General features: G+C 39.3%; 1 protein-coding gene and 1 pseudogene across 3 annotated transcripts in view; one reads left to right on the top strand and one right to left on the bottom strand.

Moving 5' to 3' along the window:
- The first annotated feature begins 3,181 nt into the window (after nucleotides 1–3,181).
- On the top strand, nucleotides 3,182–12,831 carry LOC123364311 (annotated as a pseudogene).
- A 1,812-nt stretch (nucleotides 12,832–14,643) lies between these two features.
- The window catches only part of B4GALT6 (beta-1,4-galactosyltransferase 6), a 118,948-nt gene continuing 110,465 nt past the window's right edge, over nucleotides 14,644–23,126 (bottom strand). Inside the window, exons 9-10 of one of the 3 annotated variants that reach the window (XM_045007847.1) lie at nucleotides 22,272–22,373; nucleotides 14,644–18,328 (exon numbers count right to left, since the gene is read on the bottom strand). In XM_045007847.1, the coding sequence (XP_044863782.1) occupies nucleotides 18,181–18,328; nucleotides 22,272–22,373 (250 nt within the window). In that variant the 3' untranslated portion in view covers nucleotides 14,644–18,180. Of the gene's footprint in view, nucleotides 18,329–22,267; nucleotides 22,374–23,126 lie in introns of those variants that run through there. The other 2 variants (XM_045007846.1, XM_045007848.1) reach the window with 2 other exon arrangements.

Genomic DNA, 23,126 nt, shown 5'->3' with positions numbered 1-23,126 from the left:
ATGAAAGGACCTTCCCTCTTATCCCATGACAGCTTACTTTGCTTAAGAACCTTTGATGAGGGATCTTGTCAAAGGCTTTCTGAAAAGCTAAATACACTATATCCACTGGATCCCCCTGGTCTACATGCTTGTTCATCCTCTCAAAGAATTCTTGTAGATTGGTGAGGCATGATTTCCCTTTACAAAAACCATGTTGACTTTACCCCAACAAATTATGTTCATCTACGTGTCTGACAATTTTGTTCTTTACTACAGTTTCAACCAGTTTGCCCAGCACTGAGATCAGGCTTACTGGCCTGTAATTACTGGGATCACCTCTGGAGCCCTTTTAAAAAATTGGTGTCACATTAGTTATCCTCCAGTCATTTGGTACAGAAGCTGATTTAAATGATAGGTTACAAACTACAGTTAGTAGTTCTGCAATTTCACATTTGAGTTCCTTCAGAACATTTGGGTGAATACCATCTGGTTCTGGTAACTTATTACTGTTTAATTTATCAATTTGTTCCAAAACCTCCTCTAATGACACCTCAATTTGGGAAAGTTCCTCAGAATGTCACCTAAAAAGAATGGCTCAGGTTTGGGAATCTCCCGCCCATTCTCAGCTGTGAAGACCGATGCAAAGAATTCATTTAGTTTCTATCCTTGAGCGTTGCTTTAGCATCTCGATTGTCCAGTGGCCCCACTGGTTGTTTAGCAGGCTTCTTGCTTCTGATGTACTTTAAAAATATTTGCTATTACTTTTTGAGTCTTTGGCTAGCTGTTATTCAAATTCTTTATTGGCCTTATTATATTTTATATGTTTACACTTCATTTCCCAGAGTTTATGCTCCTTTCTATTTTCCTCACTAGGATTTAACTTCCACTTTTTAAAGGATACCTTTTTGTCTCGTGTTGCTTCTTTTACTTTGTTATAAAGTTCATTATCGTGAACTTTTGTTCAAAATACTAAATGCATACAAACATTTGACAGAATTCAGTTAACATATGCCATTTGTAAATCTTCTCAAACATCTCTGCACTTGCCAAGTTCAGCTGGAAGTAGATATAATGAAAGAAGGGTTGTCTCTATTTGAAACAAGAAAGTACCCCAGGTGGCCCCCTTTGATGGCACTGTGAACTTATACCCAAACTTGATCGTTTGAAGATTTCTAGCTAGAGTTCTATGGAACTTTGTTAGTTCAGTCCAGACCTCGTATGGAAAAAGACTCTGCAGGATTTCACCATCAGTCACAACACCAAATGGACACAAAATCGCTCTATAGATCAAGTACTATCTGTTCACCTGAGCTTAAAGGGGCAGTGCTAAGACAGAGGCATGCCTTTTTAACAAAGTTATCTGTATAACAACTCATAAGAAATCTTCTAAAGTCAGCATGGGTTAAGATGCAGACTGATTGTGTGTGATTCAGTTGAAGTCATGGAGAAATTGATTTTTTGGGAGGCGGGAAGGGAGGGTAATCATTTGTCTAAACTGGTGAATTAGTCTGTTGGACTGAATATGTTTTGTTCTAGTGGGATTGCAGTGACTCTATGGGCAGCTAATGAAATAGTACCTCTCAAAAATAAATCAGTGCTCATTTGTTAGTGATCCTGTAGTTTAAATTCTTTAAATCAAGAGCTTGTTCAGAAGAATGGATACCAAGTGAATTAATAAATTACATAAGACCTGCAGCAACAATTAACTGTTTGGATTTCCCTTATTTCTGGACTCTGCCCTTGTTACACAACTCTTATAAGTCAAATATTTTCATTTGGTGCTGTTTCAATGGAATATGTTTCAGAGGTATCCAGTTTTTGTAAATCTTAGTCGCACTGAAGCTTGAAAAACAGTATGTTTGCACTTGCTATAGCTACACCCAATAACTACATATTTGACAATAATAACTGCATACAGACAACAAAATGTGTGTACTTAACCACATTCAGTTATCCACCCAACTCTAGGTTTAACAACTGACGACTGAATACGTGTGTTAAAAACAAAGACCACAAAAACCAAGTCCTTATTTCAGGGCACTGTATGAAGCAAAGATTTTTTTAAAAAAAATTCTCCATCCAGGACTCTCAAACTCATCACAGTCCCACAATCCTTTGTGGCCACATCCCACAATCTGTTGGGGTCAAAGCAAGAAACCACGGCTGTTGTGATGGTGGGAACTGATAAGGTGTAGGGTGATGCCGGGGGGACAGTGTTTAGGAGACTTCTGGAGGGGTTAGATTCTCCTCAGGGGGAGCTGTTGGCTATTTTCCCACCCAGTATAGGTGCTAGATGGCCTGGGTGTTTGATGTTTACCAGTGGCATGGTTGGGAGGTTAGGTGGTGCTGGGGGAGTAGGTAGAGCTTACATAAAGACTCCTATGAAGAGATGTCAATGACTACATTAAAAAAAGAATCCAGCTGATCACAAGAGTAGAGTGACAATTAAGATTACAAGATAAAGTGCCAAATTAAAAGAAATAACTTCCAATTTTATGGGGCAGCTTTCCACGTGCAATTAATTTTGGCCATAAATTTACTGCAGGAATAAATGACAGTATTTAGATCACAATTTGACTGTACCTTGAAAACAAGTAGTTAGATGTCCAAAAGTCATTTGCATCCATGGGGCATGGATGGGAGATAGGCAAGTGGAAGCATCACAGGAAGTGGTCAGACACAGCTGCACAAGTCTGGAGAGGTAGTCTAAGAGGATGAAGTGGTCCACATTGATTTCAGTACTGCTTTCAACAAAGAAGGAGAAGGGTGACAGTTTTCATCAGATAAACTGAGAGGTTGCTGATTCTCTGGATGAGAGTATTTTCCATGCTATGCCCAGAATGAAATCCATACTAAAAATGAAAAGTATATCATTGCGCAAGAGACAAGGAAAATTTATTCTCTCACACATTGTCAAGACCACATACAGTAGAGCACATCTTCAAACACAATCTAAAACAGAACAGGAAACATGGAGGGAATAGGCCATTTACAATAAAGTAATTGTAATCAGCGTATCAGCGACACAAAAAGTGATCCAAGTTATTTTACAGAAGATAATGCAGTAGACTAATCTCCACAGGCATGGTTCATGTTTGTGTGGGTTACTTATTCTCTTACTATTTACTAAGTAAACAATCAGAATCAGCAGCTTTGAAGTCATACAGAATTTGCTAAGCAGCCTAATTTGAGGGAATTGGGTATAAAATCCCAAATCCCACCAGTTTCTAGTTGCTGACACTGAGACTCTCAAACTGCAAGCAGAATGGCCTTTTGCTCTTTGCTCCTTGTTTTCTTAGCTGGACTGGTGTTTTTCTCTGAAGCCGCGCCACTGGTAAGTATTTCAGTATTGAGGTGGCCTTTCACGTGTGATCGACGTAACCTACCTCATCTTTCTTTTTTAAAAATGACGAGAATTGAATAAGTGAAAGACAAATCAGTCTATTTTATTACATTTATTTTAATTGTATATTGTACGTTGGCCCTGCACTCTCCTACCTCTCTCCTTATTTCTACAAAAAAGTGCTTCCCCCATTTGCTGTAGTTATTTATGTTGATGAAAGCAGTAGATAGGCTGTAATAGGAGGTAGCACCTCCTATCAGGATAATTTCAACAGCCATTAAAAAAGACCTTCCCTCCCAAATATGTTTCAGCCTTGGGAGACTGTGGAGAAGCAACTTCTCCCCTCGCAAGACATCAAAGCCATCATCAGCTGAACAACATCTCAACGGGCAGTAACATGACATGAGAATTCATCTCCCAGCAGGCCTACCAATTGCTGCCTACTGACTCACCTGCTAATTCCTTCTGTAATGGCTCTTGCTCCAACCTCAGCAGAGAAAGGAAATGAAGTGGTGTCTGGTCTCTTCTCTACTCACTCTTCCTTTATTGCTCCAGGTCTCCACATCACCATTCTGTAGTTGGAGTGGATTGCCACATCCACTGCTCTGAAAGAGGCCTGGGACCAAGTCTAAGACTCCCTTTCCCCTCCTCTCACTTCTGGTGGCACTCATGGGGCTCTGAAAAATGTGAGAGATCCACACACTGTGTAGCCTGTTGATCTTCCCCAGCAGCATTGCCCTTGTACTCCCACTCTGCTCCACAGGGCCACTTCTGATGTTTGGGAAAGCTAGTCCATATGATTTTGGTGTGTAAAAAAACAAAAAAACAAAACCAGGTTTTGCTTATCCTGCCCTCCACACCCTGACAAAGCTTCTGAGGTGGTGGCTAAAACTCCTTTATCCACAGAAGTTGACAATTCCTGCTACAATCTGCCCCACTGATGACATCAGAAACTTCAGCGGGCAGGAGGCTCTTCATCCTAGAAATTGGGGGGATTGAGAAAGTCAATCAGGGGCACCGAGTTTATTTCAGTTTGTTAGTTTAATAGATGAGCTTTTCTCAGGCTATGTGGCAGGATCCCCAGAGGTGAGGTAGATTGTCATGGGTCCCCAGAAGGGATTACAGGTGAGGGAAGGGGTCACACAGTTTAAGTTATTACAATTTTTAAATAAACCTTTCTTTTTTAAAAAAATCAGAAACTGAAATGTGATTTTTGAAACCAATGATGGTTTTCATAGATTCTAGGATTGGAAGGGACCTCGAGAGGTCATCGAGTCCAGTCCCCTGCCCTTAAGCAGACTCGTTAGTTATCACTAACCAGCAGCTACCATAGAGTTCTAGTTTCTTTTTTACTTAAGGGGTTATAAATGATCTGGAGAAAGGGGTAAACAGTGAGGTGGCAAAGTTTGCAGATGATACTAAACTACTCAAGATAGTTAAGACCAAAGCAGATTGTGAAGAACTTCAAAAAGATCTCACAAAACTAAGTGATTGGGCAAAAAAATGGCAAATGAAATTTAATGTGGATAAATGTAAAGTAATGCACATTGGAAAAAATAACCCCAACTATACATATAACATGATGGGGGCTAATTTAGCTACAACGAGTCAGGAAAAAGATCTTGGAGTTATCGTGGATAGTTCTCTGAAGATGTCCACGCAGTGTGCAGAGGCGGTCAAAAAAGCAAACAGGATGTTAGGAATCATTAAAAAGGGGATAGAGAATAAGACTGAGAATATATTATTGCCCTTATATAAATCCATGGTACGCCCACATCTCGAATACTGTGTACAGATGTGGTCTCCTCACCTCAAAAAAGATATTCTAGCACTAGAAAAGGTTCAGAAAAGAGCAACTAAAATGATTAGGGGTTTAGAGAGGGTCCCATATGAGGAAAGATTAAAGAGGCTAGGACTCTTCAGTTTGGAAAAGAGAAGACTAAGGGGGGACATGATAGAGGTATATAAAATCATGAGTGATGTTGAGAAAGTGGATAAGGAAAAGTTATTTACTTATTCCCATAATACAAGAACTAGGGGTCACCAAATGAAATTAATAGGCAGCAAGTTTAAAACAAATAAAAGGAAGTTCTTCTTCACGCAGCGCACAGTCAACTTGTGGAACTCCTTACCTGAGGAGATTGTGAAGGCTAGGACTATAACAATGTTTAAAAGGGGACTGGATAAATTCATGGTGGCTAAGTCCATAAATGGCTATTAGCCAGGATGGGTAAGAATGGTGTCCCTAGCCTCTGTTCGTCAGAGGATGGAGATGGATGGCAGGAGAGAGATCACTTGATCATTGCCTGTTAGGTTCACTCCCTCAGGGGCACCTGGCATTGGCCACTGTCGGTAGACAGATACTGGGCTAGATGGACCTTTGGTCTGACCCGGTACGGCCTTTCTTATGTTCTTATGGGAGGTGCATGGTACTGTTTTATCCTCATTCCCTTGGGGGTTGCTGGCTTCTGAGGGAGGAAGCAGTCACTGATCTAACGAGGACATGGAATATAATTGTTGCAGGCTTTGTGCAGGAGAAGCTTCTTATACCTTTCTCACCCGTGCACACTTGCCCAAGGGCTGACCACAGTCTGGCCCATAATGGGGTTATGATAGCGAGAGAGAGCACATGTGCATGGCTTGCCAAGCTGACAGTTGAACGAAGGGAGGAATGGGATAATGTGACCACCGTGAAGCCTCTCCTGACTCCTCTAGCCCCCACACTAAAACAAGGAGATCAGGCTGCTGGATTCCAAACCATCACCACTCGCCACTTCTAGGATTCAACTTTTACTCTGTCATCTGTGGGCTTGGTTGTGCCAGTTAGCAACAACTCTGCACTGGATGCTGTCAGAACGGCAGAGGGAGTGCTGAGAGGCATTCTGTCTCTGAGGAAAGGTTCTCAGTGCACATGAGGAGCGGACCCCTTTGTAGGGTGCAGCATATGCTCCCTCCCTCTGATCCTGCAGGCTAAATTTTTGTATTGTACAGTAAACTTGTGTATCTGGTATATGAAAATATGTGATACCCTCTATTTCTAAAAAATTAAATTTCTAATGGACATGCTTTATCATGGCTCATGACGCCTATATAATTTGCCATACAAGAATTACATCTCTCTTTTCCCTACATGCAGGGCTCTCATGATTCCAAGCACCCTCTTATTGTGAAAATTCTAGATGCAGTCAGAGGAAGTCCAGCTTCCAGTGTACCAATTAAATTATATAAAAAGGCTGATGATGGGACCTGGCAGCTCTTAAGTTCAGGGTAAGTCATATAATACAATGAGAAGGGGGCGAGGGAAGCATTGAAAGAGGCCAAAGATTAGAAAACCCACTTTTTACATGCATTCATCTTAAAAGCATAATGTATAATGTCATTAGTTACAATCTGAGAATAAGGTAATTTATGCCTACACCAAATATTTACTGTGTGTGTGGGCGTCTCTTCTTCTAAGTAAATTATAGCTCCAAAGCTAGCAGACTGGCTTCTGGATGGTTTGAAAAAATTGTAAACACAAGGGAGGTAACTCACAGGCAGTTAAGAATTCTATTAAAATATGAAAATGGCATCTGTGTTTTAACAAGCTCCTAGATGGTTCATCATTAAGTGCTGAATTTCCTTGTCTTATACTAAAACAAATGAGGGACTTGAACGTGTCAGTTGATGTAGCATTCAGAACTTTAAACAATGGATGGAGATTACTGAAACACTAACATAAAATACAAGCGTCATACTAACCACTGAAATCCAATCCCTAGTGCCTACACTATAGGATTGATTAAGTGGAAACAGAGTATTTCTAGAGGAGCTACATAAAGCCAGGAGACAAAATTCAATATAGGCTCCACATCCCTACATCGGCTAGCACTTAAAGCTCTGCAGTTTATCAGGACATTAGTATTGTCTAGAGACTAATTTAAACAAACCTCTCTGCTTGTGAAGGTCAAACAACTCAATGGACTAATAAGATTTCATAAGACTATAGTCTTGGTCAAACCTATGGCAATTCCAGTGTAATTCAAATAAATTATAAACAGAATGTTTTTGTAAATAAACCAGAACAAAATACTCTCCTAAAAAGAAAAAGAATTAGGATTAATACATAATAGAGAAAATAACCACTAGTTTAAATGTGTTTATTAAACATCATGAGAGTTATGCACTCTTAGGCCAGCGGTGAGTTTTTCTTGTGTGCCCCCTGCTGGCTCTGAAGTAAAGTTTAAGCAACTCTGGGCTCAGCTTGACAGCCTTATCAGGAGACACTGAACACCCATGCCAGGTTTCTTTTGGCTCACCTCCAACCTTTGCAGCAGTATCAATAAAGACTACAGCCCAGACATACTTTGTGGTATGCATGGAAGATCTAGATGCAAGGACAGACTTTGTGAGGCCGCCACAGTACAGAAAGGAACAAGTTATTTCAGATGACCAGTCAGCATTTTCCCAGATGTCTGGCTACAGAATATCATTGTAGTTCAATGCTATATATTATCTCTTTCACAAATCTGCACACAAATATAAATGTACATTATCTTGTTCTCACACAGAAAAACCAATTAATATGGTGAGATCCATCAGCTTACAACCGAGAAACAATTTGTAACAGGGTTATACAAGATTGAGTTTGACACAGTCACTTACTGGAAGGGACTTGGCCTTAACCCATTCCATGAACATGCTGATGTGAGTATTCATTATATTTCTATTTCACGTTTTAAAAAGGCCTATAATTGCAAAGAACAAGGCTGTGTTAACTGTATAGGGTTTAATTAACAACTGTGTCCATTTATTGCTCTCCAGTTTCAAAGGCTTTGCCACGAACTAACATCTTCAGGTTCACTGAGCAATTCAAATTTGCAAACTGAAATCTCCACAGGAATTTCCACACACCAAATACCCCAGAACTAACCTCCCATTTGCTCTCAGCAGGCTCCTAAACTTGTTTCTCATCTAGGGACTCCCATCCCCACCCCCACTTTTGCAGCCACCCAGTGGTCCTTTCTAGGTCTTTGGGGGTACTTGTGGAAGAAGAATAGCAGGGATTTTTCTCCCTCAGTCTAGTGGGGAAGGAGGGTTCCATATTTTCCTTGGCCCATCACTAATGCTTTTGTTAGTGATGTTTGCCACACAGTGGTAGCAGTACAGCAGCTTCACATGCAATTGATTTTATTTAGATTTTTAAAGAAAAGTTGATCCAATGCTCTACCTGCATGCACCACAGTTATTTAAAGTCTATAGAAATAAGATGGTTTAATATTAACAATATTTCAAGCTAAGTCCTTTTTCAGTTCATTCCTCTCCCCAAGAAATCCTGAAGAAATACATCAGTTTTGGAAACGGCTCTGAAAATCTCCAGCCTCAAGCTCTGTTGCATCGAAGTTTGGGGAGGAGGAGATGTTAAGTACCAGAGTGGAGGATCCTCCACTGAAAACACTTTACCAGCAGCCAACAAACAAACATCTTGCAGCTATCAGTTTGACCATCCCAAATTATTTCTACAGCTGGGTACAATATGAAGAGAGAAACAATCCCTTAGCTACTTAAGGCCCACAGTATAAGGCAGTTGTGGAATTTGGTTGAAACTAAACCTGGAAATGTTTAAAAAGTGACAATTCCAACATTTTCACAAGTGTTAAACATTTTGGGGTCCCCCTAACTGTAAAACAGTTTGACTCTAAAATTTAACTTTACAGTTAAATATAATTGAAATCAACAGAATGGGCTAATTAATATATTATTTCCAAAACCTGACTGTTTGGAATAGAGGTGTATATATCATAAAGTCTATGTATGGTAAAGAGAATAAATGAGAAATAGGAACTTTGTAGATAATTCCTCAGCTTGACAGGGCAGCGCAAGACACCGGTAAATTAGGAATCCACAGAACATACAGTGCTATAGAGGGCAAGGAAAGTAGGGTAGCTAGAGACCTTGCAGAATGAAACCTGTCAGGAGCTGGGAACTTTGCAGGAATCATGATTTATGTAAGGCAATACGAGTTTCTGGTGCCAGCAACTGTCATGTGAAGTTTAGTAGTTTTGCAGGAGAGATGTTAGTGCTGGGGACTGTACAGAGGATCTTGAATCTTCATTGGTCACTTAAAGATATACACAATTAAAACTTTAATATAAGGCTATGACTATGTCCAGTGTAGCTAAATATTTAAAGTACAGAATAAAAATAATCAATTAAGGGAAAACAGATAAATATTTAAATACATTCAGAGGTTGGGACATTATGTCAAGTCACTTAGGGCCTTTTGAAAATCCCATCTGCATTTCATACAATCTCTTAATGTACATGTACCAGATAAATAAGATATTAGCCTGGTGTGGTTAACTGAGTATTTTGAGGTACGCAGCTTAAATATACAGAATGGATTGGATGAAGTTGGAAGTTGTATCTGACTCACAAGAGGGTGAATATTAGCAGGAAAAGTATGAAGTTTTAAATCTGTAGAGGGAGGATGGTTGGGTTTGTATTTTCTGCTTCACTGTGGAATAATGGAGAGAACACTGTTCGTCTGGAACTGCACATACAGAATGAATGCTATGCTGGGCTCTCAATTATAGTGGTTATCTGAAATAAGGCAGCATTGAGGCTTTGGCCCACATGTGGAGAGGAGATAGCAAGATTTTTGGTGTCTGGTTTAAACTGGGTAGATGAATTGGTTATATGTAGTGAGCAGATGGTGGTATGTAAAACTAGTCTGTACTAGAAATGAATACAATCGAGGGCAGTTGGGTTTAAGAGGGTTTCTGGCCTATAAGCAGAGTCTGGAAAGGAATTCAGGGAATAGAGCTAAATTTGCTTTTCATGTGTACATTCACTTAAAAGCTTGTGTGAACTGTCAGCAGATTTGAATGCTTACCTTCCATCCCTTAATTGTTCATTTTTTCACTCCTAAATGCTTATGTTTACATACTGCACACAGCAGAAAGACAACAAATGGTTTTAAATGAAAATCTTCACCCTCTGACCCCATGTAAATGCACTCTTAGCTTCTGCTGCTCTTTGGCTGCTTCTGAATGACCAATGATCTAGTAATACCTTAGGTTTCAGACTTCAAGGACAAAAGACAGGAAAAAACAACACTCAAAAGAACTGATACTAACCTCTGCCATTTCCTTGGTTGTTTTCCCCAATGTACCAATATTATCTTTGTTTTATCTGGGTGGACCAACTTACTATCATCCAACCTGTATCTTGGCTATATGCTAGAAAAGCCAATTAGCCTGGTCCACGCCTGAAGTAACTCATAAAAAGCTGATCATCTGCATCCTGATGGCACAGCAGTTAAGACTAAATATCTCCCCTAACAGTGTTATGCATTGAATGGAACACAACACAAAGGAACCATCAATACAGACAAGTAATTGTCATCTATTCCCTGTAATGGGCTTACCTTTCCGGTGTTGGTGCCTCAGTTTCCCCTCTTCAGCTAGTGGTCTGCAGTCTCCATGGTAGATGGGGTAATCTGAGGTTTAACCACCCTGCCAAATCTCAGTAAAAATTCTCTCATTTTCAAGTAACAAGGCGTGGTAATCTTCAACTGCCCTCCATGGACTCAAGAACCCTTTTCCTTGTCGATACAAGGATATACACTTACAGTGGTGGTGTTGACAATTCCTTTGCCCATACCCAGGGCTAAGCAGCTCCTTACCAAGGCTGTGTGAAGGGAAAGAGGTTGCTTCCACTTTCTGCTGAACCTCCTTCTGAGGCGGCCCTAAATAAGTACAAGTGTCAACTCCGGCCACACTCCCACACCTCCACTGCATTGCTCCAGGTCTCCTCTTTTGCCAGTTTACCCCTCTCCAGGGTATCTGTCTTTCCACAAAGCTTTACTCACTAGCATAGTTTCTCTGACTAATCCTTCTCCAAGATTCCTCTCCCTCCTATCTAAAGACATCCTTCCCCTCCATCTCTCACTGAGCCCAGATTTCATATGCTATAGTTCTGTAATCACCATTTTTCAGTTACAAAGTTAGTCCCAATAACAGAAGTTACATGCTGTGTTACATAACCTTAGAGTCTGCTGAGAGCAAAGAGAGAACAAACATCTATCCCTAGTAGGGTTCACAAATGGTCAACAATACCTCACGGTCAAAAAGCACATCAATCAAATGCTATGTCTGTACTGTAACAACACTGATTTATAAGGTCATGCACATATTTTACTAGCTTTATATAATTAACAAAATGTAAAAACAGTGACAGAAAATTTTCATCAAAACGTTAGACAAGAATATGCATGCTTCCAAAATTAAAACTTGAGGTTAAATCTATACAATAGTTTTAAGGCACAGCTTGTTATTTGGGGACTGGCAAGTAATGAAGAGGACAGGTCACAGATACAGAGCCATCTGGATCACTTGATAAGTTGGATGCAAACACACTATGTTTCAGTGCAGCCAGATTTAATAAACAAAGAATGCAGGCCATAATTACAGGATGGGGCACTCTACCCTTGGGAAATGGTGATTCTAAAAAGGGCTCGAGGGTCATGGAGGAGAATTAGCTGAACATAAGCTCCCAATGCAACACTGAGGCCAAAAGGGCTATTGAGATCCTTAGATATATAAGCAAGGGAATCTTGAGGAGCAGAGAGGTTACATTACCTCTATATTTGGCACTGGTGCAATGCTACTGAAATACTGTGCCACACTTCAAGAAGGATATTGATAAGTTAGAAAGGGTTCAGAGAAGAGCCATGATTAAAGGATTGTAAAACATGTCTTATAGTGATAACCGTGTGGATCTCAATCTATTTAGCCTATCAAAGAGAAGATTAAAGGGTGAGTTGATCAGTCCACAAATACCTACATGGGGGAAAAAAATAATAGAGGGCTCTTCAAATTCAGCAGATAAAGTTATAACAAGATCCAATGACTGAAAGTTGAAGCTACACGAATTTAGACCAGAAATAAGGAGCAAGTTTTTAAACAGTGAGGGTAAGTTGTTCCAATGGTTAGTTACGAAGGGTTGTGGTGGATTCTCCATCACTGGAAAAGATTTAAATTAAGATTGGACTTTTTTCTAACAAATTTTCTCTGGTTCAAGCAGGAATTAATGTGGATAAATTCTACGGCTTGTGATATGCAAGTGGCCAGATAAGATGATCACAATGGCCCTTCTGGCTTTAAAAATGTACAATTATGTTTCAAGCTCTCAAGTGTTTTTTTCTCTCTTCTCCAGGTGGTATTCACTGCTAATGATTCTGGTCATCGTCATTATACTGTTGCTGCTCTCATCAGTCCCTTTTCCTACTCAACTACAGCTGTAGTTAGTGAACCAAAGGAATTAGGAACTACACATTAACCATGCAAATTGTCCTACATCGGTCAATTTAAGATTTGTAGATTGATTTCCTATCATTAATGATTCTGCAATAATTAGTACTTATTACTCACATAACTTTTTTCATCTTCAAACACTAACTCAGGAGCAAACTGCTACGTAACAGATTTTTATTTAGTGAATGTGTTAACTCTGGTAAAGTCAATAAACGTTTCTTCTTAAAAATGTTTTCAGTTACTCTTTCCAATTTTTTTTTTTTTTTTTTTGGTTCAGAAGAAACACTGTTTGAGGGTTGTAAAAAACTATACTGAAAGTCCACTGCTGATATACTGAAAGTAAACTAAAATCTTCTATATGGCCGATAAGCCATAGTCCTTATCACAAAGAACTGAGAGCAAAACAGATCTGTAATGCAAAAAAGTTTCAAAGACAAAATTTTGGAACAAGACACATTTACTGAATTATCTTCATTAGTACATTGTTTACTTTGGCCCAGACCCTACCAAAAGAGGCAATAACATGGAGCCCCTGAACAGAGTCCCACTGATTTCCCTGCTGTCGCAGTTCTGCAGCTATGCCTACAAAAGACAAAATCAGCCTACAAATAATGACAAGGTTGTATGGCATTCAGGGATAGCTAATATTTATATAATTAAACAGCACATGCATATTGTAAAGAAGAAAAACAGTATACAGGTGTCTATTTTAAAATAGCGTCCTTCTTTTGCATGTCACTTGTCATTTAGAACCCAAGTGCTAACGCAAAGATCATTACCTATGTTTGTACAGTACATATAAACTTGGCCACAGTTGTGATGGGGGCTCTAGCTACTACTGTAATAATAATTAAAAGACATGAATGACAGATGAGAAGGGGGAACCATTGACACATGAGCAGCTGTCTGCTCCCAGGTTTAATAATTCCATGAAGCTTGGGTGAACTCTCTTGATACTGGGGTATTTTCCTGCTACTTATAGCTATTTAGAATACTTCTAGGACAGCTGTGCTGTTTTATGCTAAGAAGAAGAAACTTGTTAATTAGACTCCAATCAACATAGTATCTTTGGACAACCATACTTTATTTTTTCTCCCCAAGTACTTTCAGATCTAAACAGATGAAAAGTTTTATAAGAGCTAAGTATTACTAAATTGTTGCATTTCACTCCAAACATTTCGGCAGGAGATCAAATCTGTTAATTAGCTGAGGTACAACATTTTTAGATTTTGTAACAGTTTTAACAATGTATTGTTTTACAATAGCACAGGGGTGGCCAACTTGTGGCTCTGGAGCGCTTCAGAAGTTAATATGCAGCTCCTTGTATAAGCACTAACTTCGGGGCTGGAGCTACAGGAGCCAACTTTCCAATGTGCCAGGGAGTACTCACTGCTCAACCCTCTGCCCTCACTCCACCCCTTCCCACCCCCTCTCCTGAGCCTGCCATGCCCTCGCTCCTCCTGCCCCCACCCCCCGAGCCTCCTGCATGCCACAAAACAGCTGATCGGGAGGTGCGGGGAGGGAGGGGGAGGCATTGATCAGCAGGGCTGCTGGTGGGCAGGAAGCACTGGGAACGGGGGGGGGAGGAGGAGAGTTGATGTGGGGGTTGCTGCTGTATTACTATGGCTCTTTGGCAATGTACATTGGTAAATTCTGGCTCCTTCTCAGACTCAGGTTGGCCACCCTTGCAATAGCACCTAGACACACCAGAAGTGAGGCTCAAGGCTGCATTATGCTGGGCAAAATTTAAAGAGTGGGTCCTGCCACAAATAATTATCACCCTATGCTATCACAAGTTAATTTTTTTTTAATAAAATAATTTAACATGCTCTAAAAACGTTTCAATTTTATCTGTTTCTACAGGTTTCTAAAGGTTTCTACAGGATCAGTCATTATCAAATAAGAAATTTCCCATCCTGTCAAGCTGTGAGGTCAACGTGGGAGTAATACTGTACCAGATACTTCAACTAATGCTTATTTTTCTAAATAGAATTCATTGAAGGAGCCACATTCCACAAAATACAGTGCCTAGAAGGGGGGGGGGGAAATTAGACAACCACACACGCAGTCTTTAGAACATTATATTTCAAAAAAGACAATGATAAAAAAGTACAAACATTTTCATGAACAAAACAAAAATAAAAGTATGATAGTACACAGGAAATTGCCAGCAATTGTTTCAGTGCAGTTTTCAATAAGCTTGCCTCAGCTACCTCTAAAAATAAAATCTTAAGTACACTTCCTCTTGCTGATATGCAATGTGTCCTTTTAAATTTTTATAATTGGCTTGTTTGTAATCCACTATAAGACTAATATTATTTTAAACAGAAGAGTACAAAAATAGCCTAAAAGATCTAAGAATAAACATTTTGCATTCGTTTGTCAATATATTCTTGGTTTCAAGGAGAATATTAAATTTTATATTTTTCTCATTGTAATTTAAAATATGACAGATGGGAAGGAAATTTAGATGAAAAATATCTGCTAGTGTACTGACTGGACTTGAGATACTGTTAGTGTTTTTATAGCATTTCTATCTCTTAATTTGTAAAACCCTTTCAGCATCTTGAAAATATTTTTTCTATATGTCGTGTCCTCTGTTGAGGAACAGTCAAATTTGCTGTCTGTCAGGAACCAAAATGCCTGCATGAATTCTTTTCTGTTTTACTAGAATTAAGCATGTTATCAAAAGGAATGTGCATAGTTCTCAGCTCTGCACTTCATTTCTTATGTTTGAAGGCACTGTTTATGTTAAAGTCTGCTACAGAACAGTACTGGGTTCAGACAGAGTGTACACACATTATTTTGGTGTAATATCAATAATAAGATGGCAGCCTTTAAAACTTCCTGACACTAAAAGGTACGTATCTGGCAAAAGTGATTGGTAAACATCTTTCTTAATGTAAGCGGTGTCATAAGTAGTTAAAGCGGTGTCATGTTAAATTAAAGAAATTACAGTTATGCCTTGTTAACCCATTTATATATAATTGTGACTATGTATTAAATCACATTTTCTCTCTCAGACAGTACATGATTAATCAACACAATCACTTTGCAAAGTTCCAGGACTTCGGCTGAAGAATATTCATCTGTATTTTTTAAATGCACCAGGAGATATTAAATAACTCAAATCAAACATTCATTTCACTGGATGTCTTCCAAATGCATAACTGAGAAATGGACATGTCAATAAAAGCATGCTGGAGAAACAAGGCACAAACCTAAACTACCAAAAGATGCATCACAAGCAAAGGGTGCTAAAATTGATGGCACTGAATACCAGAAAACACTTCAAAATAAAGTTAGACATTTAAAAACTATTCCTTTTAACAATCCTGAAGGAAATGTGTTCAGCTAATGTGACATATGGATATAAGACCAAATTTACTTTGAGAATATAGCTGCTTATTTAGTATACTAGTTATTGAGTTCACATCTACTCATCTGCCTCTCAAAATATTCAGTATGCTCAATTACAGAAATATATCAAGTAGTAATACAAAAACTCAAGCATGCTTATTTTAAGGGTTTGTTCAGTTTATGTTAATCTTTTGTTATTTTTCCTGTACATTAAATCTAGTCAATATAGTATGCTATAGAAATTATTTAAAGATCATTCCAATACAATATGAAATATCTCCTACCGCCTGCTTTCAACTATGTCAATCAAATCAGTAATTACCACCTTTCTGCAAATTATTGGAATGTCTACAAGTATACTCACAATTTTCATTAAAGAATGGCCAGGGGCACAACTTGCTGCTGGGATGGCCGTAAAAGAAAAGGTGCTAACAGCAAACACACACCTGCATCCCACCATCTGCTGTGGTAAATCCAGGAGGCACACAAATGGGCAGTGAGTTTAGATTGGTGTTTCTTGTCAGCACTCTTGCAGGAACACTATATAATAAATAATTTATCAATACACTGTTTTTTATTCTTCAGGGGAGCAGAAGAAAGTCTTTGGTTCCTAAATCACAGAATGATTATGACAGTCACAAAATAATCTCATAGATCATCTTGGTCAACAGTTAACTGATTTGTGTTGCATTAACAGAAAAAATAAGTGTTTCAAACCACCTCCTTACATCATATTACCTATGGATGTATAAAAATATTAGGCAAAGATAGTGTTTCTGAATGAGATGCTATTAGATAGCATAACAATATAGGAAAAGCAAAAGGAAAATTAAGATTTATGATGAATAAAAACAGAGAGGCTAGATATTCATGCATTTAATGCCACAAAAATAGACAATTATCTGGGATCTATCCTGGTCAGTCCTGAATACCCTCAATTTCACTGCAAGTCATGGAGTTGAGGGTGCTTAGCACTTTACAGGAAGTGCTCAGCACTTCAAAGGATTAGGCCCTTAATATCTATGCTGATTAATATATTACGGGGAGATTTTCAAGAGCACTCAGCACTGGCTTCATTCTGGTCCCATTGATCCTATTATAATCAATGGAGCAGTTAGGCCAACAGTGTGCTTTTAAAAATCCCACCCTACAAAGTTTAGGAATATATTTTGCTATCAATTCTTTAAAAAATTAACTTTAACATTTGTCTTCCAGTGAAGATACATTTTTGGCTCTTCTGATTCTTGAGGAATAAAAGTGCTGTTTACTAGGAATAAAAAAGAAGATACTACCAAACAACAATACACAGACTTGAACACTCTGTTTTAGGCATAAAATCCCTGACAGTGACACTAGTGGCACATGTGGAGACAATTAAAGTAAGAGTTCCTGTATATCATGATATGCAACAACCTTAAGATTTTTCTAAAATGCACATGCAATATGCATAAACTATGATTTAGATGGCAAGCAGGGAATCATAGGATTTTACTAGTAATAAGTAAAATTAAAAGCTTTCCTCCTATCAAGCTTACATGTTAAATTAATTCTTCTATACAGATATGCAGCAGGCCTAAAGCTCAAAACTCGTATAACAGTTTACAGTCATAGCTGGCCATCAATTACTGATAGTTCCATCATTTCATATAAGGTATAAACTTTGTTTAAACACAAATATTTACATTTGTTCTTTCATGCTACTGAACACAGAAAGAAAACAGTAACATACCTAAATATATACCGAAGCATAATTTACCATATTTAAAAAACTATTTAAGCACATTAATTTACATCACATATTTACAAAACACATTTTAAAAAGGAAACAAAAAGCATTCGTTTAAGTTACAGTTTTTAACTATAAAAATTTCCTGGGAGAAAAGGCCTCTCTCTTGGCTTCCAAACAAGCTACAGATCTGTTTTCTGCAGTATATATAGTTAAGTGGCTTAAGATAGAGAATATGGTGAAACAAGGCTTAAATATAGTAGTCTCATGCTGTAAACATTGAGTAGTAGCTGCTGGCATTTCTTTTCATAATAGAATGCATGGTAACACATGCAGTCATTTTTCTTCTCTTCCCAAACATCCTTCATCAAATAGTCAAAAAGACCTAATTTAAAGTCTTTTAATAGGTCTCTAATTTGTATTTTCCAGTGTTACAAGTTTGAACTCCAGGAGTGTAGCTTGCCACTTCACTTCCATCAATAGTCTCTAACAGGAGCTAGCTCTGGTATGAGGTTTACAGTTATATTTTTATAAAATCTACTGACGAGTATTTTAGGAGTATATATTAAATTGTTCAACCCATCAATGTACTGACGCTCTCTGGAATACCTCAGGAGTTTATACCTGTAGGGTAAGGGGAGAAGGAACAAGGAAAAAGGTTTGTAAAGAAACATGTCAAATTGGTATCAGCTGTGTTATTGTAATTAAAGACAGGTCATCATTTATTTTGAAACCCCTGTTTTACAAAAACTTACTCTGGGAGCACTTTGTTTATACTAATTACAAACATCAGCTTTAAATGCATGAATTTTTGCAGTTTTATAAATTAGATGGACATTCAAGTACTGTTCATATTCCTAGACAAACTACATTGAGATTGACTACACAGCCAACATATGATTGTGATTAATGCATATTAAGGTTTGTGATCTCAAATTAAGAATGTCTACATTACAACTAGACACCCGCAGCTGGCCCATGCCAGCCGACTTGGGCTTGTGGGGCTCAGGCTGTGGGGCTGTTAAATAGTGATGTTGACTTTCAGGCTTAGGCTGCAGCCTGAGCTCTGGGACCCTCTCATCTTGCGGAGTCCTAGAGCCCAATCATAGATGTCTAAACTGCAATTCAACAGCCCTGCAGCCTGAGCACTGTAAGCCTGAATCAGCTGGCTTGACTCAGCCGCAGGTTTTTAATTGCAGTGTAGACGGACCCTTAGTGATACCTCTGTATTCCTGCCTCAGATCCCCAGGCAGTGCTGCCTCACTATGGCCTGGTCTACACTACGAGTTTATATCGAATTTAGCAGCGTTAAACCGAATTAACCCTGCACCCGTCCACACAACAAAGCCCTTTATATCGCTATAAAGGGCTCTTAATACCAATATCTGTACTCCTCCCCGACGAGGGGAGTAGCGCTGAAATCGGTATTGCCATTTCAAATTAGGGTTAGTGTGGCTGCAATTTGACAGTATTGGCCTCCGGGCGGTATCCCACAGTGCACCATTGTGACTGCTCTGGAGAGCAATCTGAACTCAGATGCACTGGCCAGGTAGACAGGAAAAGCCCCGCAAACTTTTGAATTTCATTTCCTGTTTGCCCAGCGTGGAGCACCGATCAGCACAGGTGACCATGCAGTCCCAGAATCAAAAAGAGCTCCAGCATGGACCATCTGGGAGATACTGAATCTGATCTCTGTATGGGGAGATGAATCTGTTCTATCAGAACTCCGTTCCAATAGACGAAATGCCAAAGCATTTGAAAAAACCTCCAAGGCTATGATAGACAGAGGCCACAGCAGGGACTCAACATAGTGCTGCGTGAAACTTAAGGAGCTGAGACAAGCGTAACGGAAAGCCAAAGAATCAAATGGATGCTCACAGAGGGAGGGAGGGGGGACTGAGGACTCTAGCTATCCCACAGTTCCCGCAGTCTCCGAAAACCATTTGCATTCTTGGCTGAGCTTCCAATGCCTGAAGGGTCTAAAACATTGTCACGGGTGGTTCAGGATATATGTCCTCAATCCTCCCCCCGTGAAAGAAAAGGGAAAAAAATCATTTCTCGCCTTTTTTCAATGTCACCGTATGTCTACTGGATGCTGCTGGCAGATGCAGTGCTGCAGCGCTACAAAGCGGCATCCCCTTCCCTTCCTGATGGCAGAGGGTGCAATATGACTGGTATCCGTCGTCATCATCATCCCGTGAGTGCTCCTGGCTGGCCTCAGTGAGGTCGGCCGAGGGCTCCTGGGCAAAAACAGGAATGACTCCCAGTCATTCCCTTCTTTAAGCTCTGTCTCCTGAAGGTTCAGTCCTGCCTCAAATATCATAGCAGCTGGAGGCTGTCTCCCCCCCAACAACGTTTTATCTCAATAAATCAGTGTTGTTTCTTATTCATGCATTCTTTATTATTTCATCACACAAATGGGGGGGATAACTGCCACGGTAGCCCTGGAGGGGTGTGGAAGGAGGGAAGCAACAGGTGGGGTTGTTGCAGGGACACCCCCTAGAATGGCATGCAGCTCATCATTTCTGCGGGATGTCTGGGGCTCTGACCCGGAGCGGCTGTTTGCCTCTCTGGTTCTTTAGTAGACTTGCCTGATATTCTTGGCAGGACTGACTCTACCTTTAGACAAAACTTAAAGAAGGGAATGACCTAGGAAGTCATTCCCATTTTTGTCCATGCACCCCTGGCCGACCTCACCGAGGCCAGCCAGGAGCACCCATGACAGCAGCAGATGGTACAATATGACTGGTAACCATCTCTGCTAACTTGCAAAAGGCAAGGGGATACTGCTGTGTAGCACTGCAGTACCATGTCTGTCAGCAGCATCCAGACATACAGTGACAGTGAAAAAAGGCTGAACAGGCTCCATGGTTGCCGTGCTATGGCGTCTGCCAGGGCAATCCAGGGAAAAGGGTGCGAAATGATTGCCTGCCGTTGCTTTCACGGAGGGAGGATTGACTGATGGCATTTACCCAGAATCACCTGCGACACTGTTTTTTTCCCCCATCATGCATTGTGATCTCAACCCAGAATTCCAATGGGCGAGGGAGACTGCGGGAACTATGGGATAGCTACCCACAGTGCAACACTCCGGAAATCGACACTAGCCTTGGTACATGGACGCACACCGCCGAATTAATATGCTTAGTGTGGCTGCGTGCACTTGACTTTATACAATCTGTTTCCAAATACCGGTTTCTGTAAAATCGGAATAAACCCGTAGTGTAGACATACCCTATGAAGCATGGCCAAGCCAGGAGTGCCACGGGGAGCCTTTTAAACACTGATGCTCTAACTAGCATACAGCCACCACATTACTTCAAAGAAACAGTGACAGCAAGTGCCAACTAACTGACCAAAGACAACTCCTGAGACATGGGTTTAGTTTCTCTCATGACACTAAAACTAATTTTCATGTTATGATTCTGTTCATTTTATTGAGTCAGAGAGAGAGTGATTGCTTGGATTTTTTAATGCCACAAGAGTCCCAACTAATAGTGATATGGACTGTTTAGATTTATCTATGGTCTATAATCATATATATTAATCATTAGCCTAGTTTAATTACAACCTGGTATCTGAATGTTCCTGATGCACAAAAGGTCAATGATTTTTAATGATATGGAGTATTTGAAAAGAGTGATATTTCATTGTTCAGATAATTAAAGTTGAAACACTGTGCTAAATTTCTTAAAGAACCCATTTTAAATTAATTTTAACTCACTATTCAACAAATATATGTGTACATTCTCCTAAAAAATAATTCAGTACTCAGAGAAAGTACAGAAATGTTGGTAAGGATACACAGTATTTTTCATATATAAAAGGGAGAGGGGAGGAATCACTGTTTTATGTGCAAAAAACTCAACTCAACCTTAACTATGGAGCCATATTAGTGTTTCCAAAATAAACCATGGAAAGCTCTTTATGCATATACTCTCCAGAAGCTCAAAAACCACATCACTTGTACTTCCACCTATACAAATAAGTTCATGTTACTGATCACTGAGACATATTGTCAATGTAATCAGGCTTTTGCCAGCAATTTTTTAAGCAGTTATTATACGAAAGATACCAGACTGCTATAGCAAACAGGTTAGAGGAGAGTATTTTCTTTTCAGTTTACTTTCTTTGTTCACTGTACTTTGTGAAGTCAGCTTTGTTGTTTCCCTTATGTAATCAGTATCCCCTGTTGTGTGAGTACCACACATTAACAGTGGGCTGGTGGGGAGAGTGGGGAAACAAAAACTAAAAACCAAACCAAACAGGAAAACAGGAAAATGTTATTGTAAAACCACAGAAATCAGCAGGACCTCCCACAGTAGATCTCTCACCTGAGTTTAGCAATTTTAAATAAACTATATTTGAAGTTTATATGTCCCTTGAAAAATGGAATGTATCAAAATAAAAGTCAGTATAGCACCTTACAAAAGGCTCAGAAGTTTATTAATAGTTCTATATCAGTGTGTGTGTGTGTGAGAGAGAGAGAGAGAGAAAATATGTTCCAGATAAAAATCTTCTGTATTCCTTAGGTTTTAATGTTTGAACACATTGCCCTTTTTCTTACCGTCCTAAAAATTGGACTTCACCTCTGTGATGATGAGGAATGGACTTGTACTTCCCTAGGTCTCCCTCTGGTCTTGTTACATTGTATCCAGAATAATGAACCCTACAGTACAATAGTTAAAGATAAGTGTATGAACAAAAATGAATTTATAAAAAAAAATTAAGTGATTTACAGAAAAAGTGAAAAAAATAGCATTAGTGTTCAGATCTTAAGCCAACTCTTCCATTTGCTGACAACCTTTCCAATAAAAGATATGATCTTGGCTTTACTGTTTTTAATTTTTAATTTAAACAAACAGTGCTATATATAGTGACAAATAGCAACTAGGCCCCTGTCCCAAGCACTTTCCAACCTACTTCACACAGCAAAGAAAGATGACAGAGTGGGAGCATATGGAAATGATGAGGACTACAAGAGTAGAAACTTGGGATATGCTTTTGTTACGACTGTTCCTTTTAGAACTACATAGCTGTCAGTTTACAGCTAATTTAATCATAAAAATTAGCAAATTAATAAAAATAACTTTTAAAGTTTGTTTACTGTGAGCATTTAATGGTGTTTTTATATAGTCAATTTCACTGTTCTGTTGATGGTCAACTACAATTCTGTGTCATAGGACAGTATGATGTCACTCACACTGCTCTTGGACATGGAAGCAACTTATGTGCTAGCTTTTCCCCAGACACTGTAAGAAGGTTTTTAGTAGCAACAGCAGTAGCAAAGCTGGGGGGAGAAGCACATGCACAGAGAAAAAGGAGAGAGGAGCACAAATATGCTTGGTGTTATTCCTATTGTAACACTCATGCCTAATAGGGAGACATCTCTTTAAAAGACCCGGGGGGGGGAGGGGGGGAG

This window comes from Mauremys mutica, chromosome 2 (assembly GCF_020497125.1).
Source record: "Mauremys mutica isolate MM-2020 ecotype Southern chromosome 2, ASM2049712v1, whole genome shotgun sequence".
NCBI lineage: Eukaryota > Metazoa > Chordata > Testudines > Geoemydidae > Mauremys > Mauremys mutica.
This window is presented reverse-complemented; position numbering and strand designations above follow the sequence as displayed.